Source organism: Anolis sagrei, chromosome 2 (genome assembly GCF_037176765.1).
Source record: "Anolis sagrei isolate rAnoSag1 chromosome 2, rAnoSag1.mat, whole genome shotgun sequence".
NCBI lineage: Eukaryota > Metazoa > Chordata > Lepidosauria > Squamata > Dactyloidae > Anolis > Anolis sagrei.
Window position 1 is genome coordinate 124921929 of NC_090022.1, and position 18532 is coordinate 124940460.

Below are 18532 nucleotides of genomic sequence, written 5' to 3' on the forward strand. Positions count from 1 at the left end.
ACCTCTACAGATTTTTGTATCCCTGGATTCAATCATCCAGAGCCTGAAAAAGATGGGGTTGGAAACAGCAACCCAAACGACACTGCTTCTCACCAAATGTGTGGAAAATCCAATGAATACCCAGGCTCTTCAAGAGTCCTCCAAAAGAACCCTTTTCCAAACAACACTCAAGGATCATCTACCCATAGGCCACACTGAAAATGTTGAGGAACAGTGCAATAAACTGAAGACCTCCATCATCAGAGCCTGTGAAGAAACCATTGGATACCAAACTAAGAAACATCAAGACTGGTTTGATGAAAATGATAATGAGATCCAACAGTAATTGATAAAAAAGAAAGCTTTCCAAATATAATAATAATAATAATAATAATAATAATAATAATTTCATTTCTTATTCCCTTCTCCTCAATGGAGGGTTACAGAATAATTAAAACACATAAACATTGCAAAAATACTACAAATACAGACAAAAAGAAGATGGGCAGGGCATATAGCATGATCAAAAGACAACCGATGGACATATCGACTCACAAACTAGATATCAAGAGACCACAAGAGACTCTTGGGCAGACCTCACACTCAATGGGGCAAACCAATGGTTAAGCTATTTGACCAGAAATGGAAAAGAAAAGCACAATATCGTATATTTTGGCAAATGGTAGATTTATGTGAAGCACAAAAAAGTGGTTCTACGACAAATCAGATAAAATAGGCTGAAAGCTTAAACTAAGGTCAGAACAACATCTGTTATAGAACAAAAAATATAGATGCTAAAACAAAAGAATCAAATACAAAAATAACCACAGAGTATTCCCTTCCCATAACTTTGCCATCCTGCCAAATAAAACTAACAAATAAACTATATTCTCCCTTTTTTCAATAATAAAATAGAAATGATTCATGCATTTTTGTTGCGGACACAATTCTGATTGGTGTGCTTTTCTTAAATTAAAATTTGCCATCCTAAAAAAAATTAGTGTTGCCAACAAGTGCACCCCTGATTTCATTCTCCATCTCAAAATCCCACTGAGGATTTGTTTGGAAAGGGCAAATGATAGCATATCCCTAGGACTAAGGGTTCTTTTCAATATTTCTGTGATTTCTGATGTCTGGCATTATCATTTATAGTAAATTCTGTAGATGAACCAGCTTATTTCAGAGCATTACTACGTCCACTATGCACTTATTCATCATTTCCATAGTGTTTGAAAGCAGAAATCACTGTATTCCACTAGTTGTCTGTGTTTTATCAGACTTCTGTTATGGCCAGCACTATAGGTATCAGTTCCAGTAAAACCAAGCACTCCAGCTTTCCCATTTTGGCTTCTGGCATTAGCATAGAAACACCTATAAATGATATCCCTTTTCTGATGTTTCTGCTGCAAGCATTTAAAAATTAGACCTTTTTGACAGCCTGTTGTATTTCACTATATGCTCATGTTCCCATGTGAACAATTTAAAGTATGCTTTAATTTTAGTGATGGCTCATCCCAAATGGGATGTTTCCCAGCTTCTGTTGGCTTTCCCCCAATTTTTGGTTTAAGAAATGTTTTTTGCTTCTGTTATACATTCGTAGCACAATCCCATCCTGGTTCAAAAGGGACTTGTGCCTTTGCTTGTCCAATAATGTCCTTCAGTGACCAGCAGTTCTAAAGTCTTTCTAATTCACAAAATGCTACTCTTGTACATCTGGATTATCAACCTCTTTCCAGGAATTCGTTATTACAGTTCCTCATGCTACTGGTGTCGATGTACACAACAATAGCTGACTACCGAGCAATCTAGAGGATATCTACCACCTTTTTCATCAGGCAGAAAATTCACTTTGTGGTTTACACTTCCAACACAAACCTAATTATGTTTCTGAAGGTGGAATTGCCCACAAACAAAACCATCTGCCAACCATTCACCACTCATCCACCAAGTGATGTGACCTTTCTCAGGCAGTTCCTTCTCAAGCTATCTGATGTGAAGAACCACATTTTCCACACTGTGCCAACACTTGCTTCTTTCTTTCTTGGACTGACACCCACCATTTTAAATAACACTGAACTAAAGGATCATTTGCTTCTCCGTCAGTGTATCAGACTTCTCCCCTGAAATATATATTCTTCTTAAGTATGAAAGATCCATCACCTTAAGAATGGAATGACACCACCATGTCTTTAAACATTTTACCCACTGACCTCACTGAATCTCTCAGCTTCTCCATGATAATTACTTTGGCAAAAATGCAATAAACCTGCTCCTTGAGCCCCAAGAGCTTGTTGTGCCAAGCAAACATCCAAAAATACTCTCCAGCAAGCAGTTACTTGGATTTATGCCACTTTCCGCAAGAAACCTTAGAGTCACCCTGCCTCCTCCTGCCTTTCTACCTTCCCAGTTATTTTTACTTATGTTTGTTCAACTGTGGGTGTGTTTCCTTGGAAAGCTCGGTTGTCAACTTGCAGAAGGTGCTCTGTTATTTAATCTGCATGGGTACTTACCTATCTTTTGCCTTATGCTGGCATTCTTTGTCACTATGACTTGGACATTGAATCATTGGAGACCACAAAAAAATCCAAGACCCTGTTTTGCTCCACTAATCAGCACAGATTGGCAAAGTACTGTGAAAAGTAGGAAGCAACCACACAATGAGCTGGTTGACACAGGTCTATCTGACAGATAATGGGAATAGTAGCAGCCAGATTTGGATTCTAAGAAATAGTGCATCTCTTGCTTTTAGAATTCATTGCTGTCTTCTGCTTTCCACCTTATTCTTCAGAGAGTTCACAGTATTATTTACACTGTCATGAAAACCAGAGAGTTGTAGGCTTCCTGCTGATTAATATATTAAGATTTGTTGTTGTTAACTGCCATCTTCAATTTATGATGACTCAATGAATGACATGCATCTACACCCCAACGTGCGTCTACACTGAAAAATTAATCTGATTCCACTTTAACTATCATGGCTCAATGCTATGGAATCATGGGGGCTTTAGATAAGATCACAGGAATTTGGCCGTCTCTGCCAAATGGTGCTGTTGCATAACAGAGATCCAATTCCTATGATTCCATAATAATGAGCCTTAATTTCCAGCTTGGAAAAGAAGCTGCTAAGAATGGTGGGAGCATTCACAAAGCATTCACTAACTTACCAGCACTTTGCTTCATCAGTATCCTATATGGCAGTGGTTCTCAACCTTTGAGTCCCCAAGTGTTTTGCCTACAACTCTCAGAAATCCCAGCCAGCTTACCAGCTGTTAGGATTTCTGGGAGTAGAAGGCAAAAACATCTGGGGACCCATGCATTGAGAACCACTGCTATATGGGGTTTGAAAAAATCATGCACACACACACACAATCAATATCTTAGATAATTCAAGTACAGGTTTCTTTGAAATACAATTTTCAGCTCTTGCTGTTTCAGAGCACTTTGATGATCTGACATGTTTTACATTTTAGCAAACTATCAGCTAGAAATCCAGCCGATTCCTCTGTGTAAAATTAAATATATAACAAATTATATTTATGAAAATTATCAGTCTTAGATTGTTTAAGTTACCAGCCACTTAGCAAGTGCTATCCATAATCTATTCATCACCTAACCTTCACAAGAACTGCAGGGAAGAGAGGATGCTGTTGTGCCCATTTAACAGATGAGTCACCGCTGAACAGAAGCCATGGCTTTGACAGCGTGAAACATTCAATTGGCTGGGGACATGTCCTATCCTCTACATGCTAAAGTGAAAGCAATAAACAGTCGGTGGCTATTTGGCCCTTTAATATTTCCTTCAAAGGAAAGGAAGGCGAGCATCCCAAGTGAACTTGGGAGGTGCATCCCATTACACCCCCTCTCCTCCAAAATTAGTTGCCTCAAACTTTCACACCATTTGAAGGCGTTTGGGAGGTCATTTGTGGATTATTTTAAGAGAACATATTGCCTGGAGGTTATTTTGGGGCACTCCTGTACAAAACAAATCTGGGGGGAAAGTTTACCCCCCCCCCCCCAAAATGGTGCTAGGGTCCTGGAGGCCACATGCTGCCCATGGGCCACACTTTAACCACTCCTGCTTTAGAGGGCACCATGTTTGAGAGATATTGTCAGTAAAAGGACAGACAATATAACTGTAATGTTCTGTTTGTTGACGTACCACCCATCATCCCTGACCATTGGCTATGCTGGTTGAGGCATGGGGGAGTTCAACAAAGTCTGGAGGGGCTGCAGGGCCTCTGATTTCTAATGCTGCATTAGTATGACTGTTAAATGGGAGAAAGCCATGTGAGGCTTCAAGGAAAAGCAATAGTCAAAGGTCTGGTAGAAGAGCAATAGATTTAGAGGAATAGGTTCAAATGACAGGAAAGGAGATTCCACCTGAACATTAGGAAAAACTTCCTGACCAAAAGCGCCATTCAGCAATGGAGCTCACTGCCTCAAAGTCTGGGGGCGGCTCTTTCTTTGAAGGCTTTTAAACAGAGGCTGGATGGCCGTCTGTCAGGGGTGCTTTGGTTGTGCTTTTCCTGCATGGCAGAATGGTGTTGGACTGGATGGCCTGTGTGGTCACTTCCAACTCTGTGATTCTAAGAAGAGGAGAAAAAAGAGAGTAGCAGAGGAGTTGGTAGAAAAAGAACAATAAGAGAAGATCACCCATGTCCTCATCTGGAGCTGCCTCTTACTGAGCCACTTCTGCTTATTACAGTGGTTCCCAACCACCACTGGTCCACAAGAATGAAAATATGGTCCATGGCCTCACCATTACTACACTGTTGCCTCAAAACACCAAGGCAACAAGAGTGACTGGTCTCGTGAAACCCTCTTAGGCAACAGAGATGTTGGGAGGGGAGAGGCTAACTACCCACAAAAGATTACTACTTCTACATCAGCTCTAGATTATTAAATATGGTTTTCCATGGGCGAACAGATGGTGACTACTGTTCTGTTATGTATTAGAAACTAGACCGATGTGGTCCATCCAAAGCAATTTTCTGAATCCCGCCTCCATGTCCCCGCAGGGACTCAGGGTGGCTTCCATGGGGACAAGCTCAAGATTCCGCATAGTTAAAATAAAATATCACAACAAAATTTATAAAAACCTTTCAACAATATAAAACAACCACAAAATACAATATATAGCGAACATATCTAACAACCTTCAAAGGTCTGAGTAATGCACAGTTCGAGAGAGCGACTGGTGCAAGTCACTTGCCAAAGGATTGGGTTGATGGATAAAGTGCTAACAGCAGGTGACAAGATGAGGACCAGATCAGGGGGGGAAGTGGAAGGAGGGCACTCTGTCTCTAAAAGGGGACAGGGGTAGTAGTGAGCAAGACCTAATTATTAGGGCAGGCACCTTCAAACCGTGGCCCTCCCGCTGTTTGGGCCTCCAACTCCCAGGAGCCCTAATGGGCTTGTTCAGTTGTCAGGAATTCTGGGAGTTGGAGGCCAAACAGCTGGAGGGCCGCAGTTGGAGGGTGCCTGTGTTAGGGAATCCCGGTCTGGGCTGCCTGATGAGGCAAACGACCATTCCCGTGATTCCACAGCACGAAGTGGTGTCAAACTGGCCCCATTCTGCAGTGCGGATGCCTTCTTCCTCTATATTTATTTACAGTTCTTCTATAGTGTGGGATTTGGGGGGGGAGGAGGGGGGCAACCCCAACCCTTTCTCCCAAGGAAGGGGAAGGTTCTCCCGAGTGCTCCGCGGGGCCAGATGTTGGGCTCCGCAGCGCCCCCCTCGGAGGAAAGAGGCGGCCCAGAGGAGGAGGAGGAGGAGGAGGAGGGGACTACAGCTCCCAGCGCCCCAGGCTGGGCAGCCGCACTCTGCGCCGCCGCTTCCCTTCTCTCCCTGCCTCCCTCCCTCCTTGCCTGCCGGGTCCGAAGCGCAGCGCGTTGGGATCGGAGGGAAGCAGGAGGGGCGGGGGCGCGGCATGGGGGCCCCTGCGCGGGTGGGGAAGATGCGCTGAGCGGGCGGGGAAGGGCGAGGCGAGGTGAGGCGAGGGAGGATGCCGGAGGCTGGCGAGGCGCTGGCTGGGGGCTGCCCCCTTCCTTCCCCCCCGTGGCCGGCGCCGCTGTCTCCGCTCCCGCTGCAGCGCTAGGACCCCCCTCCCTCCCCCCCCCCCCACGCCGCCTGGTCCCTTCCCGCGCCCCTCCCTCCCTGCCTCCGCGCCGAAGAGAGGCGACCCCGCGAAGGGCCATGTAGCCGCCGCCGCCGTGTCCGCCCTCCCGCCTCCTCCTCCTCCTCCTCCTCCTCCTCCTCCTCGTCGTCGTCCTGGCCTCTCCTTCCTCCCAAAGCGGGCTCCGCGTCCCTCAGCCCACCCCACCCCGCGCTCCGGGCAAAGGCAAGGGCGCCACCATGAAGAAGCAATTCAACCGCATGCGGCAGCTCGCCAACCAGACCGTGGGCAGGTAAGCCAGGGAAGGCGGGGGGGGGGGGGAGAGGGGGTCCCCTCGGCCCGCCGCTCTCCAAGGGCCCCTTTTAACCTCCGAGGGGAGGGGACACAGGGAGGCAACCAACGCCCCCTCCTCTGCCCCTTCGGAGAGCTGTGGTGGTGGGCCAACCCGGTTTTTCCTCCTCCTCCTCCTCCCTGGCCCTCTTCCCCTTCCTCCAATTCCCAGCCTCCCTTCCCGCCTCTTTTCTCTCTCCGTGGCCCCGCAGTAGGGCTGGTCATGGCCCCAGATCACGGGGGACTCCTCCTTCGACGCCTCCTGAGGCGACCACGAGCCTGCTTCCCCCCAGCTGCCCTTGACCTGACAAGGCTTTCTAGATCCCCCGCAGGACGCCTGCGGCAGGATTCCCTGGGTGAAATGGGCTTCCTCTCTCCTCGCAGGGGGCTGCTGAAAGGCCCCTGGCTCTCTTTAGGGGTGGGAATGGCGTTTGCTAAAGGGAGCCCCTCCATGCCTTTGCCTGCCTGCCTTTCCCCTCGGGCTCAAGGAGGCAAATGGGAAGCAGAAGGATGAGAAGGATGCAAATGTGGCTGAGAAAGCCACAGCACCAATCTCACGGTGAAATGCAGCACCTGCCTCTCCTCCTAAAGCAAGGTCAGGTGCCAAAAGGCCTACCTGCTTTTTAAGGGGGATGGGATTTTCTTTTGCTTGGATTTGCAAGGAAAAAAAAGCTCTCTTGAACCCCTTGCGCCTGCCTCAGAAAGGTCTATCCTGGTTTGTCCTTTCAGAATGTCCTTATCCAGGGCTATTGCTTGTCAAAGGAGCCTATTGAAGCCCACATTTGGGTTTGATGGCGTCACACCGGGACACTCAGGCCCTGCGTATTTGTCTCCTTTCCTCTCATCTCCTCCTTGACGTGCTGAGCTCAGGTCATGGGACCCCCAGAGTAGTTTTGCTGAATAAGATTTAGGGCCCCTCCACACAGCCCTATATCCCAGAATATCAAGGCAGAAAATCTCACATTGTCTGAGTGTGGACTCAGATAACCCAGGGCCCTTCCACTCAGCCCTATATTCCAGAATATCAAGGCAGAAAATCCCACAGTATCTGCTTTGACATGGGTTATCTGCACTCAGATAATGTGGGGTTTTCTGCCTTGATATTCTGGGATATAGGGCTGTGTGGAAGGGCCCTCCATTTGCCCTGCCCTTGGGGTCAGGTCCTGGAGGTAGTTTCAAATGCTAAGGCTCCTCCTTCTCATACACAGTTGCAAAGGCTGCCATTGAGTTGGGGGAGGTGTTTTGTGTTGTTGTTTGTTTTGATTAGGACATCCTAATTTCTCAGGATTGCTGGTTCTTGGGAGACCCTGCTGGCTATGGAGGTGGGGGTGTAGTTGGCAAAGCAGCCATTGGCTCAGTGATTTGTCTTTGGGAGGAAGCACTGCCAGGAACTCCTTTCCAGTGAAATGGGGCTCTTGCTTATGGGCAGTGTCACCACAAGCATCTTTCGTCTGTTCCCAGTGCCAGGATTCGTCTGGAGCTGCAAGAGGCTCTGATGTGTTGGCTGGGCCTACGTCCAAAGCCTGGTTTATTGTGATTGTATAATTCTCAGTGGTTTTGCAGCATGCAATCTGTAGCAGTTTCTCTTCTCTCCTGAAGGATGCAGCATTTTAGACCATGGCATGAGGAAATGTCTGTGAGATGGAGATGGGCTGTGTGAATCTTTATAGATGATTGCAAGCCAGGGGTTGGGGTGGGGAGAAATATCATCTCATGGGACAATTTTTACAGCCTATTTGTTTGCTTTATAGTCTCTTCCTGACTGTTGAAATTGAGAAAATATTGAATGCACTGAACAATTCTGCTTGTGTGCATATTGTCCAGATGGGCAGCACATCATTCATTCCCTCCGATTTATCAAGCTGACATGTGTCCATCTTTACAGCTGTGAGCAGCTGTAGACCATCTTTACCTCCCTTCTGTAGCAGCTGTGTGAGCATTCGGGTTTCCCCCCCTGCGGCCTTGAAAGATACTGGGATTTTGTCATCCACAGCTGACAAAAATTGGGATGATTTTATTGCTGGTTCTTCCTCTGAAAATTGCAGGCTGGCTTTGCACTGTGGCTGCTCTTTGCTAGCTTGCTTTCCTTTTAGTTGACTCAAACCTTCTTGTGGACTCCAGTCACGTCAGCACATTTGGGAGTTTAATTGCGGCAGTCGAGGTGGCCCTGCTGGGCAGGCTGCTTTTGATAAGTGTGCCTAAGAGCTTTTTTGCTCCCCCCCCCCCCCCCCCCAATCGCATGGTTCATTTGGAATCCCAGGAAAATGCTTGTGCCCCTGAAACAAAGAGGTGCAGTTTGTTTATTTTCCTTTCTAACAATCCCATCCATTTAGGAAGCTAAATCCTTTATTGGTGAGTGACTTGGCTGTGAAAGCAGACAGCTATTTAGCCTATAGGCATGAGTGTGTCTTGGTAGGCAGAGAGCTTAAACCTTTGATTCTGTTGTACAGAGTCTGGCAACGGGACTCCAAAGCCAAAATGAAAAATAGCAGCCAATTTACAGAACAAATGACCTAGATTAGACATTGCAGTGGGAGGTGGCCTGAGTGGGAAGAGGATGCATGCGGAGAGGTGGAATTGTACAATATGTAAAGACCACGTGGTCATGAGTCACATGATACATATCTGCTATATCTCCCTCCCTTGTGTGAATCAAGGTCCTACTTTTAACTATCTATGGGAGCCACACTCTCCCTAAGATCAGTTGTAAGCCTAATGTAGGTTGTTAGTTGTATGCTAATTACATACCATTATAAACTTCTTATAAAGCTTGTATGCACTTCAACTGAATGAAAATCCAGGTGCATTATATACTCATTTCTTAATTATTAAACTGGATTGGCTGTTATCAATGTCTAGATAGGCAAATTAATTTTAGAAATCCACTTTTATCTACATGAATCAGGTGTGTATTTGGCCATCCCTTGTGTGGCAATGGGGTTTGTTTGAAAGTGGGGCAATACCCTGGCTTTTGGAGAAGATTGTTAAGCCTTTGTAGATACTGTACACTGAAACTCCAGTTAGATCCTATGGTCAGAAGTCTTGGCCTAGTTCTTTCTGGATTTAAAAACCTAACTCAGCTCTCTCAAATCACCAAATCAGTTCAGACTAAGAATGGGAATCATGTAATTTTTCAGATATTGTTGGACAGCAGATCTCAGCATTCCTCACTGCTTGCTGTGCTTGACTAGAGTTTCCAGGCATCGGAGTGCTATGACCTCTGGAAAGTTGTATTATTTCCACTCATTTATATTGGAACCTGTGAAATTTGATATTTCAGTTCATTTTATGCATTTTTAAAATGTGTTTATCTGGATTTTAAAATATTCATGAACCAATGGTCATTGTTTGTCCTGATTTTTTTTTTTTGCTGCATTCGTTCTAAGCAATCACCTCTCTGCATCACGTGCTTTGTGTGTGTGTGTGAGTCAGGAGCAACTTGAAAAACTGCAAGTCACTTCTGGTGTGACAGAATTGGCCATCTGCAGGGATGTTGTCCAGGGGACACTTGAATGTTTGATGTTTTACCATCCTTGTAGGAGGCTTCTCTCATGTCCCCACATGGGGAGATGGAGCTGACAGAGGGAACTCATCCGCACTTTCCCTGAATTCAAACCTCCAACCTGTCGGTCTTCAGTCCTGCCGGTACAAGGGTTTAACCCATTGTGCCACTATGGGTTTGTGCATCATGTGCTAAGAAGATCTTATGCTCCTTGCTCTCATTTCCTACTTGTGGGCATCCCTTAGAAACCTGGCTGACCACTACAAGAAAAGGATGCTGGCAATTTGGTCTAACCCTATATGGCTGTGAAAAAGACTTGGATCTCATCTGGAAGCAGTTTACTTGTATACTTAAGGATTTACTAATGAAAGTAAAGGCAGTCTCCGAGTTACAAACAATTCAATAGTTGAGAATGGGTGTGAGACAACAGGAAGTGAGATAAATTTACTCCTTGGAAGGAAATTCACTTCTGAGAGACTTGTCATGATGAAAAGGTGTATTCATTGAAACCTTATCGCCAATTCTTGTTTCCCCAACAAGCCAATTTTTTCCAAATCCAATTATCACAGGGAAAGAAAGTGAGGTGAAATCTTCTGAACAGGGGCATAGAGAGCAAAACAAATGCTACAGGGGTGTTAATTCTTCTCTATTCTATACATAGCTTATGTATGTATGTATGTATTATATGTATATGTGTGTGTGTGTGTGTGCATTTACTTGATTTGAATTTCTGGGTCCCATAAGGTCCATCTTTATTCCCATAAAATTATTGACATGAGCATCTAGCAACTACTTCAGTGATTCCCAAACTTTAGTCTTCCAGCTTTTTTTGGATAAACTCCCAGAAAACTTGACCAATTGTCAGGAATTCTGGGACCAGAACTCCAAAACTCCCAGGAGAGTAAACACTAGTCTGTATGAAGCTTTTGTTTAAATTCATGAAGGGGGGGGGGAGTGGAGTGAGGTGTCATTAGTATGCAGATGGCTCTTACTCTACATCATTAGACGTGTCACTGTGGAAGTCTAGACATTCATGAAGTGGGTGAGGCCAAGAAACTGAAGTTGAATCTTGATAGGAAAGAGAGAGATTGCTTTGAAGATACTCAGATTTTCAAATTTAGCTCAATATCTATCTGGAAATGTGTTCTCCCTAAAGGAGTACTTGCAATTCTTCAGAGCCATTTTTGTAGCTCCCAGATAATGGTCAGGGGAGGGTTAAAAATTATTTGCTTCAGAAGATCCAAAAAAGTATTTAGGGGGTTATAGAAGTCAAGAGAAGCTCCCGGTGGTGCAGTGGGTTAAAGCACTGAGCTGCTGAGCTTGTTGACCAAAAGGTCTCAGATTCGAATCCGGGGAGCGGCATGAACTTCCACTGTCAGCCCCAGCTTCTGCCAACCTAGCAGTTCGAAAACATGCAATTGTGAGTAGATCAATAGGTACTTCTCCGGCGGTAAGGTAACGGTGCTCCATGCAGTCTTGCCGACCACATGACCTTGGAGGTGTCTACGGACAACGGTGGCTCTTTGGCTTAGAAATGGGAGATGAGCACCATACCCCAGAGTCGGACACGACTGGACTTAAAGTCAGGGGACAACCTTTACCTTTACTAGAAGTCAAGATGACATTTTGATAAATTAGAAGGGAAATTACTCAAAATGTCCTCATGGGATCCTGGAAGAACCCCAAAACATGCCCCTGAGTGCCATGCAGGGTGTAATGTAAGGAGAAGATGGAATCCTCCAAGGTCCATTGAGCACACCATTCTGGGGTTCCATGAGGCTTTAGTTGGCCATGAAGCAGGGCTCAAGGTCAGATGAGAGTTTTAGTTACTCTTCATCTAGTTTTGGCCTTCAGCTCCCAGAAATCCTAACAGCTTGTAAACTAGCTGGGATTCCTAGGAGTTGTAGGTCAAAACACCTGGGGACCCACAGGTTGAAAACCACTGATCTAGTTACACTTCGTCAATGAGCTGTGGGAATGGTGGTTCTTCTTTTCACCCCACTTCAGCCCTCTTCCTTCTGAGGAGAATGAGTTTAATAATCATAAAGACCAGCTATTTTTGTAGAACTGGAGAGAAAAGGACGTTCCTATGTTTCATCTACACATGATCATGAGATGGCTTGTAGCTCATCTTCATAGGGTTTACTAGCATGATGATTTGAACTGGAGCATCTTGGTCCTGTCTCACCAAAGCTCTTTGCCTCACATAAAGAATCATCGGTCAATTTAGTGCTTTCCCAGATATAATTACTTAGCCATTATATATATTATATTATATTACTTAGCTATTATCCTTCTTTTGAAAATGCCTGTTGAAAACTGGGAAGAATATTTATGTGTATCTGTGTATGTGTGTGTGGTGGCGGCACAGCTTGTGGTTATAGGTGGCACTGAATATATTTCATCTCTGCTTCCACCCACTCCCACCTCTGCCTCCCTGTATTTTCTGTTTCCCAGGCTGTGCACCAAGCAGACATCTCCATCGAGCTATGAATAAAAAGAGGCAGTGGGTGAATATTTCCTGAGGGCTGGTCTCTTACAAGAAAGAGAAACAGATTTTTTTCATTTTAATTCCCTTGTTTTTCAGATCTGAGGATGCTTCTTTGGCCATCATAAAATTTTCTCCAGATAGCAACCTACTGAGGGATGGTTCAGTAATAAGAGGTGCAAGGAAACCAAGGCAATCAGGGTCTGTCTCTGTTTCTCTTTCTTCTGGATTTATTTTTTCCTCTTCCTGCATTTCATTTGAACTTCCTTGTTTTGAAACATCAGATTAAGGTTGTCAGTTGGAACTACAAAAAATGAAAAAGAAAGAGGAAAGCAGAGGAAACTGTTAAAATTAATTCACAGTCTTTCAGCTGTGTGTGTTGCAAAAAAAAAAAGCCCAAAAAAACAAGTTCATCCTTCTGGAAGGCTGGCAATGTTTTTTTCTCCTCCAGCACACTTATATGCATAGAATAAAGACAGTAATGGGCAATCTGCATTGCAACCTCTGCCTTTGCATGAAAATATGCTTGTCAGATCTTTTATCAGCATCTGACCTTTTTATTGAAAAAAAAATGAGGGAAAGGGAAAATAAACAATGTTTAAAAGAGAATACATCATCCCTTATTTGGGATCTGAAGCTGGTTTCTTTCTTGATAAAGTTGCAGTCTTGGTTAGTCTAGATACAGGCCTTAACCTGCTTAACCATCACAGTTCAGATGAAGATTTGCTGTTGGGAGAGAGAAGCATGCAGTCCCGTGTATGCCACTACTGTCTTCTCAACCCCGGATAAGTGGTCTCCTTTAAAATTGGGCCAAAAAGTCAGATCATTTGTACCTTTAGCCTGATACTGTTTCTGCAGGCTTGTAGTGTCTCCCTGCCAGGAGGCCTTTCCCATGTGATACCTCTTGACCTGCATTTTAGACCGGAGTTGGTAAGAACTGAATGTGGAATATTCTGCTTGCATTCAAAGCATATGTCTTACCACTGAGCTGTGCCTTCTCCCCCACTGTGACACTTTCACTGGTCTTTTGGATAGCACGTACGGTACTAGGGGATGGTCAAATTAGAGCATCAATATCAGCATTGTAACTTAATTAGAAACTTTGCTCAACCCTTTTCCAAACTGCCTCTATATCCCAGGATCTGATCCTAGATGATCTTATTATCCCAGATTATCTGGCAGTGGAGACTCATGTCATCCAGTTTAAATCAGATAATTTAGGATCAGATCCTGGGATATAGGGCAGTGTAAAAGGAGCCTCAGATGTATTTATGATGCTGTTTGTTTGGAGAGTAGATCTAGACAAAAGAGAGGCCTGAATATTGGCTGGGTACTGGTTTCAAGAAAACAGAAACTATCCTCTTAATCTCTTCTCAAAAATAATCTTTTTCAGGATTATACAGCTTTTGAGACCTAAGGATTTCTCCTGGAACAGAATTCACGATTTTTAAAAATCTTTGTCCATTTTTTCCATTTTATTCATTCATTGAGAGAATGCTAAAGGAAAAACGATGTTGAATCTGTATGTTAAAATGTGTAGTTGAGGGAACTAATAGAGAAAGGATGAAAATGCCTCATTTAGCATTATGGAAACCAAAAGACTTGCCCATCAAAACAACACTCCTGGTCAGCTATTATTGTAAGACCATTCAGTGCTTGTGAATCAAGGCGAAAGGAGTTGGATGAGGAAAGAGCAAAGCATAGTTCTCCTTTTGCCCAGCAAACTCCACTCCTGCCCACTCAACTATGGATGGTGTGGGTGTGGTGCTCATTGCTGATGAATAAGTCCTTTGTCATTTGGATGATGCCATGTTCCCCAGTTCATAACTCACCTGCGATCTGTTCCTGTATCTGATTTGATGAAAGTATGATGGTCTAAGGCAGTCTTTACTGTCAGTATTGGTGGAGCCAAGCCTTAGTTGGTTGCTGACTACTTCTGTAGTATTCTGTTACATTATGTTATTAAACCAATTTTGCTTTCTTCATCTGAGACCTTTTTTGTAGAAGCATTAGGGAGGGTCATTTTGCCTAAATCTGTGTCTTCCAGGTAGTATTCCATACGATCACTCTTTTATCCAGAGGCCTTTTATTTGTTTCATGGAGAGTTTACTGATTGTGCTTTATTTTACTTTTTTAAAAACCACCTTATAACTGCTAAGCTGTTGAATCCTGTTCCCCTATTTACAGAGGGTCTTTCTACACAGCTATATAACCCAGAATATCAAGGCAGAAAATCCCACAATATCTTCTTTGAACTGGGTCAACTGAGTCCACACTGGGTTGTTGTAGGTTTTTCGGGCTATATGGCCATGTTCTTGAAGCAGTGAGTCCACACTGCCATATATTCCAGTTCAAAGCAGAAAATGTGGGATTTTATTCCGCTGTGTGAAAGAGGCCTGACAGACAGCTCTATTTTTGCTAAGTTGTAGTTCCTTGTTGACAGTTCATTCTAACTCAAGTTCTGGCATTATTACCTCCATTGCACAATAGAGTCACATCATTAACTTTTTAGACTATAGAAAGCAATTTCTAATAGTTGCAAGAGTCTTCACCAAAAATGCAGACACATTAATCTGCCTTGCTCCATATCATTCCAACAGTCAATCAGAGAGTTTTTGCTCACTGTTAGCAATTTGCCTGGAGTTTTGGGCAGGTCCCTTTCCTAGTCATATCATGAGATGCCAGGGATTGAAACTGGGATCTTCTACATGCATGTCAGATGGTGGTTCACTGAATTTTAATTCTACAATATGTTTAGTAGGTGTTTAGAAGTGCATCCACACTGAAGAATTAATGCAGTTTGACATATTAATTTAACTGCTATGGCCCAGTGGATTTATAGTGTCTTTAGCCTTTTCTGTTAAAGAATAATTCTTTGATTCCGATGCTGGTGCCTTGCCAAACTACAAATCCAGGGATTCCATTGCATTGAGTCATAGCAGTTAATATGGCGTCAAACATTAATTCTATGGTATAGATGCACCCAAGATGTTGAAAATGCTGTGTTTCAAATGATCTTGGATATAATATGCCACCAAACCGATAAGGCATGGCAGATATTTGTGGCATATCTGGAAAAGAACAAGAGGTCATAGTGCAGAGTCACAACTTCATGTTTGCCATCTTGTGCTGTTGTACTGCAGTTCTCTAGCTCTAAGATATGCAGCAATGTGACTCAGATAAAATGTGTTATCCCAGAAGCGATGATAGGGCTTTAAAAGTTCAACTCCCTACCTAGACTTGTGCTTGATTCGGATTTTGCAGAAAAGTGTGATGCATACATACCCATTCTTCCTCCTCTGGGTGAAGAAATGTTGTGTTTAGTAAAGCTTTATCGTGGGTTCCTATGTAGATAAATATACTGTAGTTGAGTAGCATCAGAGCTGCAAATGAGTCTCTAATTAACGTGCAAGCTGGACATCAGTTGTTCTTGCCAGTTTTTCAGTGCACGACTCTTCTGCTCCTCCAGAAATGCTCTGCTCACAGAGAGTCAGGGAAACCCTGCTGAATGAGGTCAGTTGTGATGTGTGGAAAAGGGACCCTTGAATGTTGGGTCTCCAATGAGACAAGCCCAATTTTCCATCTAAGATCCCATCCTATGTCTTTTCATGAAGAGTGTGTGATGATCAGTGAGAGTGTACTATCTGCTGTACCAACTATTCCTGTGTGTTAGTTTCTTTTAGGTGGTAGGTTTGTAGCATGTAGTGTCAACTTAAACATGGTTGTTTATATTATAATACAGAATTTCTTTATGTGTCCCACTGATTGCCTGCTCTTGGAAAGGACTTCTGTTGAGTCAGTGGTTTCTTTGCTGAGGATGTTTCTTTTTCTGGATAGGAATTTGACATTTTCCTGTTTCTAGTGACCTGATCTGCAGTATGCCAGCTGAAAAAATCAGTGTTCAGTAGTAAGTGCTTGGGAATGCATATTTAGTTTTCGGTATTGCTTTGTTTTGTAATGCAAACTTAATGCACATTTCCTTGAGGATGCAAGGAACTGTACTCACCTCTTAATTAGGTTGCTGAGTTACTCTGTACACTGAATTAGTTTCTAAATATACTGCATAAAATAAATGCCCAGATATATTAAAAATGAATTGTATAGGGGTACCCTAATCTTCAACCCCATCTTCCAGACTGAGGTTTTGTGGCAGTTTGGGATGGTTGTACAGTTGGCCCACCAACGTTTGGGGGTTTTACTTTTTATTTTATTAATATGTTCTTTCTAATAATCCTCTGGTGTAACTATGATCTACCTCTGCCAGATGTTGACTGTAGAGTCTCACTGGAGGACTTAGATATTGCTAGAGAGGTGTTCTCTTCAGCCCCCCCCCCCCCCGAAATTCTCATGGTGGTTCGCAAAAAGGCCTTACTGGTGCATTATTTAAACTGTTATGTTTATTCATATCATGATTTGATCACCATACTCAATCTATCCCATATGCATGGGGGTATTGGGGTAATGATACAAAAGGTTTGCTAGGGTAGGCCCTCTTTCACTCAGACTCAGCCCCCCCAAAAGCCCCCCCAAAAGCCCCCCTGAAAAAAACTCAGCCCCCCCCCCCCCCCCCGAATCGAAATCCTTGCTACGGGCCTGGTCCTGCCTTTTCACCCCAACAAATGTGGAAGGCTGACTGTGTAATTTTTTAAATGGCCATGTATCCTTACACACTTTCAAAGTATTATGATTTAGTCGATCCTACTAATTTGAAGATGGTCTGACAGTGTTCTTTCAGCTAAATGTTACCATAAGGTGACCATATGAAAGCACAAAACAACAGGAAGAAGTATATGGATTCAATCGAAAGGGACATTTAGCTGAAAGAACACTGTCAGTGGTATAGGGCTTTTTGTCATTTGTTTCCTTTAAGATTCCTCTAACTTTCCCAATGAAAAACTATGGATTGCTATACCTGTTGAATTGTCACTTACCTATTACCCTAGAATCATCTTGGGAAGCCCTTTTCCCTGGTGCAGAAGTTTGTAAGATAGCAGTGTGATAGGGGGCTTTTTAGTGGTGGCTCCAATGGCTGTGGGTGGCACTCTCTTTCTCTCCAGGGAAGTCTCCCCCATCCCTACAGTAATGCTATGGAACAAAACATTTTATTTTTGCCTAGGCTTTTGAAAATCTGCTTGCTAGTCTCTGATTTGGTTTTGATTTAAATTCTTCTTGCCCAATTTATCCTGTTATGTACTGTATAGAACTGTGCTGGTTTTTCTATGTTGGAGTTTTCAACAGGTGTTTCTTGTTTGTTATGCATTATTGTGACAAGCTATACAGTTCCTAGAGAAATTAACTCTGAACTAATGAATACATGGACAACACATACTTCCGCTGCAGTATCCACTTTAATTGCATTGCCTGCATTCATCCCCATTCTTATAAACTAACAAAAGTGGGCTGATCATATAAGTTCCATTATTCAAGATATCTGGAACAGGATCTGTCTGGCAAGATAGGAATAGCAATTAAACTTGTTGCCAGACATTTAGCTCCAACCTCTTCACAATTGATGCTTGCTTCTTGACTTCTCATATTTGGTTTTGACCATTTATTTGAGTGATTGGCCTTTGAGGATAATAGAACTACTTGCAGTCGTGAAAATGAATACAATGGCTACTTCCTTTTTTTTAAATGGAGACAAAACTTTGGATCAAATGTTAATAGATAAATGTGATGGGAATGTTTCATTCAAAATTGTTGCATTCAAATATAACATGCAAACATTTTCTCTCTGCCTAGGGAAATAGTAGGCATAGTTGCAGTGAGCATGAAGAAATTAGCCCTTGTTTGAGTGTATCTGGACAGGGAGTAAACAGGGAATCCCCTCAGGGAAACTTCTCTAAGCAAAGCACTTTTCCAGGACACTGCAGCAGAAAACCCCTCTTTTGCTTTAGAGGGAACTCCTGCCTGTCAGTCTCAGTTGTGAGCATCATTCATCACTGTAAAGTTCAACTTTGGGAAAGACCTCTGGCTCAGCTCTTGTTCTGAAGGGGGTCAGAAAGAGTGGTGGAGATTGGCAGATAGGAGGCAAAATCCTGCAGGTGTTGGAGATGGCCTCTAATTGAGAGTTGAATGGCTTTTCTGCTGTGTATTGAGACAGAAGAGAGCAGAAAC

The 18532-nt window shown here is 43.6% G+C and overlaps 1 protein-coding gene across 16 annotated transcripts in view; it reads left to right on the plus strand.

The window, feature by feature from the left end:
* Positions 1-6110: 6110 nt before the first annotated feature.
* ARHGAP44 (Rho GTPase activating protein 44) overlaps positions 6111-18532 on the plus strand; it is a 106951-nt gene continuing 94529 nt past the window's right edge. For 7 of the 16 annotated variants that reach the window (XR_009630716.2, XR_009630715.2, XM_060764505.2 and 4 more), the window contains exon 1: positions 6116-6387. Coding sequence is in view for 12 of the 16 variants with exons in the window: in XM_060764505.2 (XP_060620488.2) it covers positions 6335-6387 (53 nt within the window). In the remaining 4 variants the exon portion in view is untranslated. Of the gene's footprint in view, positions 6388-18532 lie in introns of all 16 variants that reach the window. The other 9 variants (XR_009630714.2, XM_060764499.2, XM_060764503.2 and 6 more) reach the window with 5 other exon arrangements.